General features: G+C 35.4%; 2 protein-coding genes across 5 annotated transcripts; both read left to right on the top strand.

Moving 5' to 3' along the window:
• Window positions 1-232: 232 nt before the first annotated feature.
• LOC105832284 (transcription factor 21) lies at window positions 233-6,374 on the top strand. Of its 3 annotated transcripts, XM_036284095.1 has the most exons (4): window positions 242-301; window positions 1,197-2,461; window positions 3,908-4,220; window positions 5,379-6,374. In XM_036284095.1, exons 3-4 carry the CDS (start codon window positions 3,909-3,911, stop codon window positions 5,574-5,576), a joined length of 510 nt encoding a protein of 169 aa, XP_036139988.1. In that variant the 5' UTR covers window positions 242-301; window positions 1,197-2,461; window position 3,908; the 3' UTR covers window positions 5,577-6,374. The 3 variants fall into 3 exon arrangements, with proteins under 3 accessions (XP_036139989.1, XP_036139988.1, XP_028048394.1); XM_036284096.1 differs by lacking the exon at window positions 1,197-2,461 and having other exon boundaries at window positions 233-301; XM_028192593.2 differs by having other exon boundaries at window positions 242-2,461.
• Window positions 6,375-6,490: 116 nt separating this feature from the next.
• On the top strand, window positions 6,491-14,744 carry LOC105837279 (autophagy-related protein 101). 2 transcript variants are annotated; one of them, XM_036284094.1, is made up of 2 exons: window positions 6,491-10,017; window positions 11,369-14,744. In XM_036284094.1, the coding sequence occupies exon 2, from the start codon at window positions 11,377-11,379 to the stop codon at window positions 12,031-12,033; it is 657 nt and encodes a 218-aa protein (XP_036139987.1). In that variant the 5' UTR covers window positions 6,491-10,017; window positions 11,369-11,376; the 3' UTR covers window positions 12,034-14,744. The 2 variants fall into 2 exon arrangements, with proteins under 2 accessions (XP_036139987.1, XP_012537354.1); XM_012681900.3 differs by having other exon boundaries at window positions 7,388-10,021.
• Window positions 14,745-16,709: the final 1,965 nt, after the last annotated feature.

Here is a 16,709-nt window from a genome sequence, read left to right as displayed (position 1 = left end):
GACTCCGCTCGACACTCGCTGCACTCGCGCAAGTGCGCCAGGCACACCATTATTGGCACAACCAGCAGCGCCATCTTAAAGCGGAGAAATACGGCGTGAAGTCAGCGCCGCATTACGTCGTACTGCGACTCACTGACTGAAGTTTCTTCCAATCGCAAATAGAATTGAAATTTATATCGATGATTTTTTATTCAAATTTCTTGTTGATTTTTTTTGTTTAATATCTTTAGATGTTTTCTGATCGAATGGAAGAATCGTCTAGCAAACATAATGACATCGATTTGCACGGTTGAATATATAAGTAAGCATTTTGTTGAAGTTAACACATTACTTATTGTAATTATTTTCATACTTTTTTAAACCCTATAATCTCTCTCTATAATATATAACCTGTTTTTTTTACACATACATAAACTATAATAATTGCTGTTTTTTTTAAATTAATTTACGTGTAATAATTTTAATACACACACACACACACACATACAATATCTCACCCACAGTATGGTTTAATGTACTTACTTTGCTTTCGTATCGCTTTTAACTAAATCTTGTTTGTGTGGTAAATGTAAATTATTACTGTTAATAATTATCAGATAACTGTTAATTTTTAATAATATTTGAGAAATATTATTTGAGATTAAATGAAATGGTAAAGTTTTCGATGAAATATCTCTCATTAATTATGATTAAGGTCTTACTTAATGAATTTAATTATCTACAATCAAACAATCATTTGAACTAATGATTGTAGATTAATCTAGGAAATCTTAAAAAATCATAGAGAATATGTACAGATTATGAATCGTAAATAATGACAGATTTGTACATAAATTTGTAAAACAGAAAAATATTAGAAATCTGTGGAATATTAATTCAAATGTAAATAATGATCTAGAAATATAAATCTGTGATTAATTATGTTCTCAATTAAAAATTGACAAATATTTACAACTATGAATTCTGTCCTAAATCTCAAAGAATTAATATAATATTAATACAAGGTACTAAATCTGTCTACGATATTTTTTTGTTTCTAGAACTAGGTGTTAAGTATACTGTTCTTATTCACGATTTGTTACAAATCTTTTTTAAATGGTTCCGCGAGACACGTTGACGAGAAAAAGGTCGGAGGGTGTCGAATTGCCTAACATCTTTCATGAATTTGTCGAGCAATAACTTAGCGCCTTCTTCAGTATCCTAAGTAGGATTAGCAGGGGCCACCGCAAACCTCGTATTACAGGATCCATTTCGAATCCTAATTTCGACGAAACGGATGACTACCAGTTGACGTGGATTTGCGACGGATTATGGATCAGGCGACCCTTCCTCTCCAAGCAAAAGTTTGAATACATGAGGATGTGCCAGAGAAATATAATTACAGGGCATAATTCGGAGTCATTGTTAGATATTAGTTTAATATTAGAAACCGACGCACGAATGAAATTCCATTGTAGTTATTCGTATACGAAAAATTCTGCGTGCTAATATAATCCAATACGTTCAATAAATTACGTAACTATATGAGTCCAGTGTGAAGACAGTTGTAATAATTATACGTATCTCTAATTTAGCATTAAATATAGTTATACTCTCGAGATAATGAAGGATTCAAGTGAAGCAAATCAAATACAGAGTATCATGTTATATAGTTATGTGGAAAGAGCATTCTCTTTGTTGTATTTAGTGAATAAACATTTGAAATGCAATGTGGCGATAAGAAACTAAATTCTTTCGTATCTGGTAAAATCTGATTATTCTATCTATAATATTCCTTACTACATGTACTTTTTAAAGATATATATGTTCAAAGACATCTTTAATATCTATAAATCACAATATATTATAGAATGGATAAGAATATACGATTCTATTTGAAAGCTAATATTTAAAGAGAGTCACGGACAATATACATTTATATAATTTTTCATTATTGTATTAACATTAAAGTTACAGAATCCAATCAAACAAGAAAAGGGTTGTCACCTATGTAAAGTGGACAATCTCTCAAAGTTTCAAAATCACATTTAGAGCCTAATGTAGGATATTAATACAAATTTTAGTTTCTTCCTCTTTGCATTTTCACCGAGAGAAGGGGGAGGAGAGGGGAGAGGAGGGAGGAAGGATGTACCAGGTGGGTACGAATGCTGCGCGGCGTTTCCGCGGATTGGATCGACCAGCATCTCGGAAAGCAAGATGAAGCGAATGAGACTAGCGACTAATGTTTGAAAGCTCCGCCTGGTTTTCGGGACGTCCCAAATCTCTAGGTCCCTCCAACGAACATATCTTCCGTTTGTTTCTCTTTCTCCACTCCACAGTTTGTTGCTCCTCCCGGTTCATCCTTCAATTTCTGCTCCGAGAACATTGACTAACAATTAGTTGCACACCGTAGTCGTGATCTGTTGTGTTCTATTGTCTTTCCCTGTTAATTGACATTTGCGTGATTGCGAATAATTGACAGGTACCGAGCAATAAGTTACATCATTAATTGTGCTGTTTGGATGCAAGTGACAATGATGATGATCTACGATTTAAGTGTACCCATTGAAAAAAAAACAGATAATTTTTATATTATTCTTCTCACATCAAGTAATATCGTGTAGTTTTGTATTTTAATCTTCGGGGCTGTTTTGATGCAATTAAATTTAATCACGAGTTACAAAATTAAACAGCGATTTGTAGCAGCTCGTTGTTTCAGACTTTGTCACTTGTATTTTATTATACTTGAAATTTTTGTTAATATAAATCCTTCTTGTGGACGTGTGTTAAGAAAAAAAAAAAAATAATAAAAAAAAATAAAAATCTTGTGTTTTTAAAAATGTTATGTGTGCAAAGTGCAGATTTCAATAGTTTATTCAAAATTTATACCTGTACCCCGCAAGGGAAAGGCAAATAAAGCATTATTATTATTATTCAAAATTTATAAAAATAATTTGCATTTTGTCTACAGTTAATTTTTATTTAGTAATGTATTTAAATAATCACTTTTTAAAATTTCGTATAACGTTAAACACAAAATGTCAGATTACAATTTACGGAATTTTTCAAATATATTCAAATTCTATGACATAAAACATGCAAAATATTGCAAAAAATATGCGTTAAAAGTTCACGTAAAAAAAATAAAATTTTTGGATCTTTTTTTAAATAAATTAAATAAAAATTTATTCAACTTCTGTAAAAATAAAAGCGCAAAAAGAAGACTTTTCGTGTTTAATACGTGTATTATTTTCGCTTATGTAAATAATTAAACTTTAAGTTTTAAATCTAGAACTCTTTATTTATTGTTATTAATGTTTTTTTATAAAATAATTACTTTTATTTTTAATTGTTTTTTATATTTAGTAAAAAACAAACAATTATGCATTGTAAAATAGACTTGCTATGATAGTTTGATTGAAATCTCCAATATATAAAAGAGAAAGAATAAAAACTTCATCTCTATTCAATAATTATTTTTTTTAATCAAGTAAAAAATATATATAAATTCCATTTTTTTTAGAGAAATAATAGTTTTTACACATACACAGAAAGACTCGTCCTACTGAAGTATCTACAAATTTAGCTGGATACAGCTTTGAGAATAATCTGAGAATAATTTTGTTAGATCATTAAAATAATTATAAAGAATGTTGAGTATAACAAGCTGCAAAAAAATTTTGATACTTTAGCAATCATAGTTTGAGTGTTCTACACTTTTAATAATCTAGGAAAATTATTTTCAGACCTGTATCGCGTTAAATTTTTAGATACTTTGGCAAAATTGTTCTTCCCGTGTAATATAATAGAATTAGCTTTCTCTTTTTGATTAAATAATTCTAAAAAAACCTATTGCAACAATTTGTTTTGCAATTTTCAAAAATAAAAAATAATTAACAATAACTGTTATGTATATTGATTGCAACAGAATGCCCCGAAAACGGCGTGTTTCGACCTCGTCGTTGGAGGAATATCCTTCCGAGGAAAAATACATGAAGGACGACATGGACAGTCGCGCACCGCGAAACGCTGCTAATGCCCGAGAACGCGCACGAATGAGAATTTTGTCCAAAGCTTTTTGCAGACTTAAGACAACTTTACCATGGATTCCCGCTGACAGCAAATTAAGTAAATTGGACACATTACGCTTAGCCGCAACATACATAGCTCATCTGAGAGCAGTGCTTCGAGATGACGGTGAAGCACATCCTGAAACCACCAAATCTTTGTCGCTGGCCCTGGTGAGTCTATCCTTTTAAAAATTAAAAGTAATTAAAGTACAAGCAAGGATCAATTAGAGTTTAGTTAACTTTAAATTAACGTTAATAGAAATAATCGTATGCCTAGTAATATTGTAAAATTTTATAATAATCTCAGGTAAAAATATTTATTAATTAGTATTTAATAATTAATTAATTAATTATTCATTAATCAGTTATTACTATAAAAAAGATAGATTTAATGGAAAAAAATCTAAAAATAAAATGTAAAATATCTTTTAAAATCTTTCCATAAAGAATCTTAATTAATATTCATTCCTTGATATATAATTGTAAAATACTGTCCACAAATATGGAATTATTAATTGATCTGATTTTAACGGGGATCCAAGTGGATTATTTCCAAACTATTTTTCGCTCTTACAATCAGACTTTCGACTTGATAACAATTCCGTAAAATAACACAGAGACCAGGTGGATCCACTCGGAGTCTTCGAGCGCCGTCTTCGCAGTCATCTACTTTGTTTATGTCTGTCCAGGTGGATCGAATCACTCCAAAACCCCACCCTTTGCCACCATTAATTCTAAGTTAGTTTCGTTATTTGAAGAAGCATACCATTTTCCGTCCGCGAAATAGTTGGTCTCCCGTTAGCCTCCTCTCGCAAAGATCAAAGAACGTTTACACGGAAAGAACGATTTTTGCTAACACATCTAAAAATTTAGCTGGATATAGATTTAAAAATAATTTTTTGTTACATCATTAAAATAATTATGTAAGACGCTCAAACTGATTGTCAAAGAATGTTAAAATTTTTCGCATTACTCACACTTAACTGTCTTTCGTAATTATTTTAATAATATAACAAAATTATTTTCTCTGACCTATATTAAGCTATATTTTTAGATACTTCTGCAAAAATGTTCTTTTCGTGTCTTAGAAACATGAAAAAGTTTTTATGTAGATGTTTTTGAATTTGAGTCGAAATTAAAAAATATGAAATTGTATGAGAATACATGAATAGATGTCTACTATGCATCAATGCTTAATTAATATTTTACAGTAATTAACAAGTTTTATAATATTTGAAGAAAAATTATAAAACATGTGTCGCAATTTAATTTGTAATTAAGGCATTTAAATTCGAGCCAGTAATGCAATAAGAATTACTTTAATTACAGTCATGGCCATTCGCTATTCAAAGTAACAACGGAGCAACGCTTATGAACAACAGTTGCAACGTGTCCTCCTCGACGTCTTCGAGCTGTAATCAGTATCGAGGACAGCAAGCGACTCATGATATCCAAAACTTCCATCATTCAGGTCATCAGAGCGCGTCCGCGCGCCATAATCAGGAGCAACAGCTCTCTTATTACTAACAAAAAACATCTGACAATCCGAATCAGAGCTTAACTACAACGAGCGATATCTATGAAGAGCTATCACCAACTGGGTTACATGACGACGACGGCGATGTCATGTATTCACGCCTTATTTATTCCAAAGTGCCTTATTCTAGTATTTATTGATTTAATCTTAAATATGTATAATTACGATTGCATCTCTAATTGTACAACAAGGAAATATTCGTATCTCTCTATATGTATTTTTTATATGTATATCGAAGAAATGTAATGTATTTTGCATATTTTTAGAAGCTTTAATAGAACAAAATTATATGATAAAAGATAATTTCTAGAAGGGGGAGGGGGTTTCAATAGATTAAAATGGGAATAAAATTGGGTTAAACCGAGCTGAGAATAATTTTGTATTATTTATAATCTAAATATGACAATCATATTATCAAAGTTTTAATTTGATTATAAGATCACCATAATCTAAACAAAAATTATGTCATTATAATATAAAATATTATAATATACAATTGCATAGTAACTAACTCTGTTTATTAGTCCAATTTTATTTTCTTTCAAAAATTATGTAAGTAAAACAAAATTATTTTTTCTTGTTTTATAAAACGTCGAACAAAATGTTGAGAATTTAATGACCTAGCATTTTGATATAAAAAATTTTTCGTAAAAAGATATTATATATTCGCAAAGAGATTATTTCCTTGTCTTATGCGTTCAATTATTACAATATCATATATTGTAATTATAATTGATACCAAAGCATGTTAACTAGTCCAATAAAAATGTTTCTAAGATTTTCAAGAATTCTTTTTGTATTTATTTAATGCTACTGTAATGTTTTGTTTCAGAGATACAATTAATTAAATAGTCATAGTCAAATACCCATTGTTGATAGGAATGCAGCTGTCAATGATTTACTTACTTAATCATAAAGAATATTTTTTTAGTCTTTTAATTAAAAATATTTTTTATAATCTAATTTAAATTATTATATGCTGTGCGTACATGATTTTATAAAAAAGTACGATCAATATTTCTTGTTGGAAAAAACGCCGACTGGCATCCGGAACAGCAGAAAGGAAGTCCGCGGTAAGATAAGAAGGATAAAGAAGTTCAAGTAAAATAAACATCGCGAAGGGCCTTTTGTGTAAACCCAATACTAAAATAATATATCCCACACGGCGACAAATCGACCGGCACTAAACGTATCGCTTAACGTCTCTTTCTACAACAACATACACGGTATTTTGGAAATTTATAAACGAGAGATGGTCTGTTCGTCGTTTTCTGACTACCCTTAAACATTTCCATTACACTATTTCCGACCGCCATATGTCCGAGCGGACACCGGGGGCTGCTCGCAACGATAAAAGCGATCAAAGAAGCTCTCTCTCTCTTCCTCTCTCTCTCTCTCTCTCTCTCTCTCTATTTCTCTCTCTCTCTCTCTCTCTCTCGAAATAAATTAAATTATTAAGATTATTGTTGAAAACAAATAAAAACAAGAATTTGAGATTTTAGAAAAGTAGGAATAGTCGTAAATTTCACGACGAAAAATATATGAAATTATGCAAAAATGCGAATAAAATCCGTATACTAAAATCTGCTAAAAGAGAGTTACCTCATCATTTCATTTACGTTAACTTTGATCTTTTATTTTTAGAACTCTAAAAAAATAAAGAGTAAGTTAAACCCATCAAAATTAATTTACATTGGAATGAATATTAATTTTTTCTATTAACGTTTTGTAGATGCGAAGACCAAAAATTTATCAATAAAGAAAAACAGTCCAAATATATAAAATATATAAAATATACATACAAATATATAAAATACATAAAAATAGAGTAAAGCAATAAAACTATTAAATATCTTTGAATTCTTGAATGTCTTCGCAATTATGAGAAAGAGAAAATTTTATTTAATAGAAAATTTAAGCGTTATAGCTAAGACGACCTCTTCTGTACTATTTGTACTATTCTGCAATTTTTAGATAATTTTTTTACTTTCATATAGAGATATGCAAATCAAGTACTTCGTGTGGAATAAAATTATATTTTGGATTATAGCATGTTCGAAATCAAATCTGAAATTTTTACGTTATTTGAATCAAATCAAATCCTTTTTCAATGCGAATCAAATTCGAATCTTATTTTTTTGCGAATTTATTCTTTAAATCATAATCAGTGGATATTCACTGATTCACAGTAGCATATTTATAACTGTGATTATTAGTGAATATTCACTATCTTTCAGTAATTTTCACTTTAGAATTAGTGTATAGTCACTGAAAGATTAGTGTATTTAATTCACTGATTGATAATCAGTAAATGATTATCTGATTGTGATTTAAAGAGTATGTTACATATTAATTTAAGTGTGAAATATTTTTAATGACGTTGCAGATTCTTTTTAATTGAGGAGAAAATTAATCGCAAGAATTTGAAAAATTGATAAACAATTAGGCTTGAAAATTGATATGCAATAAATCACACAAGAGATCTAGGTAAATAAAACAATCGAAAAAGACAATCAATTAAAAATTCTCAAACTATTTGAATGCGAACCTTTCAAATTCGAAAACGAATAAAATCGAATTCACTGTGATTGGATTCAATTCGAATTCGAATATTCGATATTGGAACAAATGTCTCGAGAGGCGAGAGACGCCGAAAGGCGCGATAAATTCCGTAGACGTGTAACAACTAGACTGCGTCCATGTCAAAACGCGTCGAAAAAATAGAAAGAGAAGAGCGCTGTACTGCGTTGTCAGACGAAGATAGAATGGTGATACGAAGTATTATACTCTTTTCAATTTTTGAGTCGCCTTTCGAGCCGAATGCGCAGTTCAATTATTATACTATGATAAATTGCAAGATTATATCGGGGTGATTCACGCATGGCGCGCATGCTAGCATCGTTCGTTCTCGTTGTTCCTATATGCCAAACAAGGACGGACGCGCTCGTTTGCATCATGCGTGTCGTGCGTGAAACGGAATATACCATCTCGGTATTTCGACGGCATCGCGACGGGATTTCCGGGAAGCGAGGTCGCGCTGATGATTTCGCGCCTTTTGCACCGATCGCGGGGATTCGTAACTGCGCACGTGTGTGACGCCGATCTCGCCACGAGGCGTCTCGCGTGTCGCGCGCAGCCGTCAGAGCGGCCAGAGCAGATTAGCGCGAAGCGCGCAGCCGAACCGAGTGGAAAGCGGGCAGGCGCAGGCAGCTCCGGTCAGTTAATCACAGTCCCGGAGTGTGTTTCGGCCCTGACGCGAGGGGGACACGTCGATCGATCCACGCTACCTGTGTGCCGTTGTTGTTGTTTCTGTTTGTGGTGTTCGTATACGCGCACGATTTCACGATGTAGCGCTAGCGGTAGGTCTCCCCCGCGGTAGGCAGCAGAAAGATCCGCACACAACCGTCTAACCGAAACGACGGTACGTCGTCCTCCTCCTCCTTCGCGAGAGAGACAGAGAGAAGGAGAAAGTGCCTCGCTTCCGTCTTCCATCCTGCCTGCTCCTCTCGACGTCGCACGGTGCTCAGTCCGGTGACTCCGGAGGCGAAGTGGAGTGCGTGAAGAGACATCGCGGGGCCAGGTGTCGAAGTGCGAATCGGCGTCAAGATGGCGTCTGCTATGAGCACAGCTGTTGTTTACCCACAAACCTATGTGGTGCGGGTTGCCACTACCTGTGCCTACTGCCGCTGCTGAGAGTGTGCTGCTGCTGCTGCTGCTGCTGCTGAGGACGAGCGCGTGGCACGGCGCGGCGCGACGCTACGCGACGCGACGCGACGCGTCGCTTGGCTCCCCGTCGGAGAGGACGATGGGAGGTGGTGTCCGATGAACGAGAGTGGAGGGTCGGAGTAACGGAGAGTGAATCGCGCGACGTGACGGGGACGTGACAAGAACGTGACCAGCGACGACGTCGACAACGATAACGACGACGACGACGACGACGACGACGACGACGACGACGACGACGACGACGACGGCGGCGGTGGCGACGGCGGTGGAGGCGGCGACGGCGGCGGCGGCGGAGGTGGCGACGACGGCGACGACGTTGGTGACAGTGCTTGTGTCGGCAGCGGCGACGGTGGCGAAGACGACAGTGGTAGTGGCGGTGGCGGCGGCAGCAGCGACGACGACGACGACGACGACGACGACAACGGTGGTGGTGATCATACAGCTGTTGTTATTATTGGTGGCGGTAGTGGTGGTGGTGGTGGTGCGTCGAGAGAAAAACGGGACGCGCGAAGACGGAGGACTCAATGGAAGAGGGTAGCGGGACCCGCGGCGACGGCAGGGGTCACCGAGTCAGCGCGAGAAACTAACCTAGCTAGGAGGTCCGCCATCGCGCGAGGACGACGACGACGACCACGGGAACGAGAGCAATCTCGGGAGGGTGCCTCCGAGGAAGAGGAGCGGCGAAGCTAGTTCTCGCCTCCGACGGCAAGTGCGTTATCCTCCTCTCTGGCCCCCTCCCCCTCCTCCCCCTTTCTTGACCGTTCTTTCGTCCTGAGGCCTGTCGCGATCTCGTTGCCGTGCCGTTACGTAAAAAGCGCGCGAGCATAGGATCGACTACCGGTCGCGAGATCGAGATCGTCGTCACGCGTCGTCGATCTCCGTGCATTTTCTTCCTTCGGAGCTAGCTGCGCTTACTGTCGTCCATGTGCATGTCGCAGCGTGTACTTCCGTTCCGTTGTATTCTTTCGCTTTGTGGGAATTCGAGGTTAGGCCAGCCGCGCTCCCTGGCACGTTTGCATCGGCCGTCAGTTCCGGCGATGGCCGATTGCCATTGTGTTGTTCTTTAAATTCGAGTCTCGGCACGTGTGTCGATGCTCTCTGTGAGTTTTTTATCATTAGTTTTTTTTTCTCTTTGTTATTGGTTCGACTCGATAACAGGTTATCGTGAATCATTTCTTTGTTAATCCTTTGTCTATCCTTGTGAAATGTTTTGCATTGTCTAATTTGTTGATTTATGTAATTATCCTTAAGATTGTTTGTATATGCCTATTTTTTGTTCTCACACTGGACTACTAAAACCTTTTTATTTTATTTTTTGTGAACTTTAAATATCTATCTACTTTATTTGGAATGCAACAAGTGTATTCTAGTTCAGGTACAGATAAAGAACAAACTTTATTAAGCCTATATCAGACTATGCATTAATTCTAGAATAGTAATGTATCGAATATACAGTATTGATAAATAAATTTTACATGTAAGAAAATAGATTACTCCTAATTAATATTACACAACAAATTTGTATACATCTACACATTTGTTGACAATTATTTATAACCAAACTTCTAAAAACAAATGTCCTAATTATAGGTTTTAATATGGCAGAGCCTTTTTTGTAATAACCTTTAAGTAATAACATATAATTTAGTGTTTCAGAAACTATGCTTAAGATAGAAGGAATAGAATATCGAAGATTATATATAAAATTTACATACATTATTACATTCGAAGGTTAAAAATAGAGAATTGAGAATTGGAGACTGATATATCAGAGCAAAATTGATTAAAATTAAAATGATTAAATTAATAGAATAGTTTTTTTTTATTTGTACTATTTACTCAATTTCCAAAGTGTAGTCTTATACGAGCTTTATAAAATATGTAATAACAAAATATTTTTATTTGACATAATTTACTTCTGTACTACATTTTTCTACACATTCCTTATCAGATGTGTTGGTAATTTTTAATTTTTTGCTTCTTATTTCTCATGTATTATTCATTCAGTATATGTGTTATCAGAAATTGTGGTACAAAGCTATGATGTGTTCCACAGGTATCGCCATGAACGCCAGAACGCAACTGTTTGAATTGAGCATGGAGGGACGTCAGGTGGACGAGGCAGTGGCGAGTATATTCCACAGTGTATTATTCCACCGGAGCCTCGGTAAATTCAAGTACAAACAAGAGGGCAGCTACTCGGTGGGCACTGTGGGATACCAGGATGTAGACTGCGACTTCATTGACTTCACGTATGTTTGCTGCTCGTCGATACACCTCGATCAGACGCTGAAGCGCGAGATATCGGGCTTCTCGGAGGCGCTGCGCTCCACCGACAGCCCGGGTTCCGGCCAGATATCTCTGGAATTCTTCCAGAGGAAAAAGAGCCGCTGGCCATTTCAGCCAGAGTGCATACCATGGGAAGTGTGGACCGTGCGTCTTGAACTCATTAAACTGGCCACCGAGCACGAACGGCAGATATGTCGGGAGAAAGTGGGAGATCTGCTGACTGAGAAGATCCTCTACATTACCGAGGTCATGAATCGGCATGATTACATCCCAAAAGTGCCGAGTCAGGCTGAGCTGGATCTGATCTTCGACACTTCGTATCCAGATATACAGCCGTATCTTTTCAAATTATCCTTCACGACCTCTAGTCCATCGACCACCACGATGGGCAACACCATGAAGAAATTGATTAGAGAGACGCTATCCATTTAGTCGTTATAACATATAGCGTAAACGTTTTCACGTTAGTACAGTTCGTATATAGCTTACTAGAGTCATTAAAAAAAAAACGCAAATTTTACTTTTTCTCTTTCATCCACGATGCACAATCGTTTCTGCATTGCACTATTGCGACTTTTAGACTTTTAGATTTTCGTATCCACTGTGACTTTAACCACCAGCTGTTATATAAGTTCTGGGGAAAGTACTAAATTTGCGTTATAAAGGAAGCAGAATGGTCCCAAGTCTTCGGCCACTCGTTCCCAGTGGAAGCTACTAAAAGGTACTCGAGGTACTTTTGCCTACATAGTAGACTCTGCCGGATTTTGTAAGTTCTGTAGTATCTCTTGATAATGAAAACAATACTTCGTATATATCGCAGGGACTTCCGCTGCTCTGTGTGTCTCTAATGTCTTTATAGTACAAATGAACAACACTGTGACACTTGCTTCTTTTGTACTTTACTATGAACGTCCGTCGCATAATTTTAGCAGGATCACATTAGTCACATTTTATACAATATTTTACTCCTCCTAACTCTACTTAAATCTTGACAGGTGATCGATGTGAACAACATTATGTTCCTCTCTTGCTTCTCATCCTTTTCAAATGCTGTGTATACCATAGAATAGATTCAAGCGGTAATTTTCTTTAATAGATCAAGAATCTTTGCGCGCATTACATAGTGAAGATAATTTGATTTAGAGTAAGAATATAGAGATTTCGAGTCTCTAGTTGAAGAGCAGAATGTCTTCAGATTCTTTAATGTCTAGTAGTCTTTGAGAATACTGAATCTTAAAAGTAACTCGTAACTTATTCCTTGATAAATTCCTCCGACTACACGACGGCTGTATTCGGCGCTATTGTACGCTCTGTTTTTCAGTCATTACAGTGAAAGTCTATATGTATAATTGTCCTAAACTGTCTGACGATCAGAACGCTTAGATTATTCTGCATATAAATACACACACACACACACACACACACACACACAACGTAGTGTATGCACACACGTGTGTACATGCGCGTTGCATTCAAAGCTTCTATTATTTTCATCGTAAGTTTAGTGCTGAATACCCGATCGTGTCTAATACTGGATTTAGTAATATGGAAATTGTACAGCAACCGGGTCACATTTAGCATTAAATGTGCGGAAGAGCAGAACGTTTATTATAATTATGGTGTATGTATGGAAGCGATTGTTATTTATTTTCACGAGTGATGATGATATGACGTGACGTCAGACGTTACGTGTATGCAGATTAGCGAATGCAATTATTTACATGTTGTTCTTTTTTTTCATTGAGATCTTAAGTTATAATAATCAAATTATAAATTATAATAATTATTAAGTACGTAACGCGACGCCCGCAATATCGAAGCGCACTGAGTGATACGAAAGAACCGCACGAAAATTCGCCGTCACGATTACATTTTCCCAGACGTTTCGTGCCTTCGTATCGAATTTTTGATAGGGAAATTAATATGTTAGGGGACTAAAATATGTACCAGATGATAGCGTATTATTTATTGAGCTCGAAGCATCTTTTTCATCTTGTAAAAGTGGAACAGTCTCTCTCGCGCGTGCAGAAGACAAATCTGTGATCCTTCTCGGATTCGAGGCGATTTTGTTCTATTCCTTCTCATACAAGTGACAAATGTGTGCCGTTAACGTCGTGTCGTTTTAGGATTTTCAAGCTGATGGAAGGCGCAACAGCGGATATTCGGAACGACCCGATCGGCGGCGACCCACGCCGCGATCATACATTATTATATTATACAATGTAAATAGCATATGAGGAATATTGCCGTAAATCAAATCACGTCGTACCGAGGGTCTCTGCGTGTTCCGGGATCCGCTCCTTGGCCTTGCCTATGACCAATCAACAAAAATATCACGACGCATTAGTAGCGCACATACCTTACAAATTAATCGTAGACGAGACGTGTACTGTTAATTTAACATGATTAATCATATATCGTCCCTACTGCTTTTCTTTCTCCGCCGATGTTCTTCAGGTAGTTTAATATGCAATTGCGACTTATAGCTGTATGTTCCGCGACTCGAACGTCGATTGGGTCTATCTATTGGGAATGTTTTTTTTCTTGACCATCGATTAGAAAAAAAGAAAAAAAACCACGCAATGGTCGTCTCTCTTTCTCTCTCTCTCTCTTTCTCTATGATTCCGTGTAGAAACGTCGATCGCAGTCTCTTTTCCAGCGCATTATCTGGCCTTTACTTTTTACAATTATATGACATGCATGACATATTGTAAAAAGTAAAATGGCATCGCGGCGTGGAGCCCGATACGACATTATGACAAAGAGAAGCGCGCGTATATAAATATATATATAAATATGGCATATAGAAAGAATACATAGAAAGAGAGAGGGAGAGAAAAAAGGAGCGAAAGAGCGAATGGCCACGTGTGCATGTGTAAAGTTTTGCGAGTTGTCGAATTGCCACATGCTGTTATAAATAAATAAAATTATATAAATATATAAATAATATATATATATATAAATATATAAATAGAGCAAAATAGATAAAATTGAGACCTGTATATTGTAAACTGCGAGACAAATGTGACAAAATGTGTAGTGTATAGCGAGGAAGATGAAATATCTGCAAGTTTTAATTTATCATGATGAGTACGCTGACGATAAATGATTAATTCTTAATAAATTACTGTATTTTATAATAATAGTAGTCTTTTATGAAAAAACCTTCCCGTTTATTTACCAAGCATTTAATTTCACTTCTGTAGCGCAACGAAATGTACATAATTGCTATTACAATTTCATTTATGTGCATTTCGAACATATTAAAAAATCTTTGCTTTTAAAAAGTTTAAATAACTGCATCTTTTTTTGTATATCAATTAAGAATATGATGAATTGAGAATACATTTATGTATTATTTATTCATTATTATATCGTGCAAAAAGTCATGAGAATTGCAATAAGAATATATCATATATTTATATGTATTATATATATTACAATATTTTACAGTTATGTTTAAAATTCTCAATTCTCTTAGTTCTACGCATACATATAAATATTTCTGTTTATTGACGTTATCAGAGAAAAGTTTCTCTTTGACATTATTTCCAATATTTGTTTATTTATCCTGAAAATATCGTGCTGTTATTTTTTTTTAGAAAAAATTAAAAAGTAAATATACGTATGATTTAAAAGTATACTTTATCTCTAATTATCGACGCAAGGTCCAAGTAGTTGACCCAATATGTGATAAGACGTATAATTTTATCGCTCCATTGCATGCTGCGCTCTAACGGGTCATCTACGAGGTTTCGATTGGCGCTCGATCGGCATTGCAATGTAACATCATAAATGCCACGGATTCCTGATTATCAATAACAGATTCACACGAAATACCGACACACGATTTCTCATCGACTTCTTTATTCTCAACATTCGATCAAGGTTTTTTCGCATTGGATGCGGAATTCCTCGAGATTTCCTTGTCGCCCCCGAATGTGAAATAGCATATTTCGTAGCCGGAATCCGCGCATTCGGACGAGCATATCCGAGAGTCAAAGAATTTTTCCGCCATAAGATGCAAATGCTTGATGGAAATACTCCTTCCTGTCCTCGTGAATTCGTCGTTCTTTATTCCCTCCTCGCATCGAAACTGAACCATGCCCGCAGATCTCCGGACGAAGGATATATTTATTTCGACTTTATTAGATTCTGGAGAACACTCCTGGACTCGCGGGAATTTCAAGTATTTTTGCGCCGCGTCGCCTTGACATAGCTCTCGATGCCGCCATGCGGTATGAAGTAGATCGCCATAAATCGTAAAATATAGTGATTCTTATGCGGGATAAATGAATATTTTGTTCCTCGGGTTATTTGGCCGCGACTTACTAAAACTCGAAACGATGGTAAAAAAAGCAAAAATAAGCACCAAAAAGATACAATTATACTTTCATGTTATTTTGTTGGAAGCTTGAATTGGCTGTTAATGGAGTTGCATCATTATTAATGCTGAGATTAATGTTGAGTTTTTATTTTCGTCTACGTTTTTCCTGTTGTCGTTCCAAATGGGAAATGAAAAGACAATTTACTTATACGGAATGGCAATTACAGTAAATATAAGAACGGGTAATTCTATGAAAAATCTTATAATAAACTGTTTTTGTTCCTTTGTATCTTTTTGCAAATTTGGCATGTTAGACTATTCAGATACAGTTTTAAGATTCTTTTTCAAGAAATTTTATGCATGCGTGCGTGCATGTTTCTTATACATAGACAAAAGAATCTTTTCAGATAACAAGGTAAATCTAAAAAAAAATTTTTTTTTTAATTTTAAATTATGAAATAAATTATTTTTTTGTTCCATTTCTGTTCTATAAACAATCTTAAGAGTTGAACAAGTTTTATATTATTAATTCTTTTTCAGATGCAAAAAGGATTCTTTTTATACTTTATACGAATTCTTTTGAGTAATAATATTCTTTTTAGTTTATACGCGATGACCTATTCGGGCTTTTTATTTGAAAAAGCACAAATCTTAATAAAATAATGATATTTACATAGTAAAAGTCTAAAATAAAAGTTATTAAAAAATAAATCTATTGCCGTTTTATTTGAATAAAATTATGAATAATTAGAGTTTTTTAAATCTAAAACTTTTTAAAAAG

Source organism: Monomorium pharaonis, chromosome 3, assembly GCF_013373865.1.
Source record: "Monomorium pharaonis isolate MP-MQ-018 chromosome 3, ASM1337386v2, whole genome shotgun sequence".
Classification (NCBI taxonomy): domain Eukaryota; kingdom Metazoa; phylum Arthropoda; class Insecta; order Hymenoptera; family Formicidae; genus Monomorium; species Monomorium pharaonis.
This window is presented reverse-complemented; position numbering and strand designations above follow the sequence as displayed.

Bases quoted from the DNA above. Each gene is read 5' to 3' on its own strand.
- LOC105837279 (XM_036284094.1), top strand. From the start codon at position 11,377: ATGAACGCCAGAACGCAACTGTTTGAATTGAGCATGGAGGGACGTCAG.
- LOC105832284 (XM_036284096.1), top strand. From the start codon at position 3,909: ATGCCCCGAAAACGGCGTGTTTCGACCTCGTCGTTGGAGGAATATCCT. The intron at 4,221-5,378 runs GTGAGTCTATCC...CTTTAATTACAG, and splicing joins AATCTTTGTCGCTGGCCCTG to TCATGGCCATTCGCTATTCA.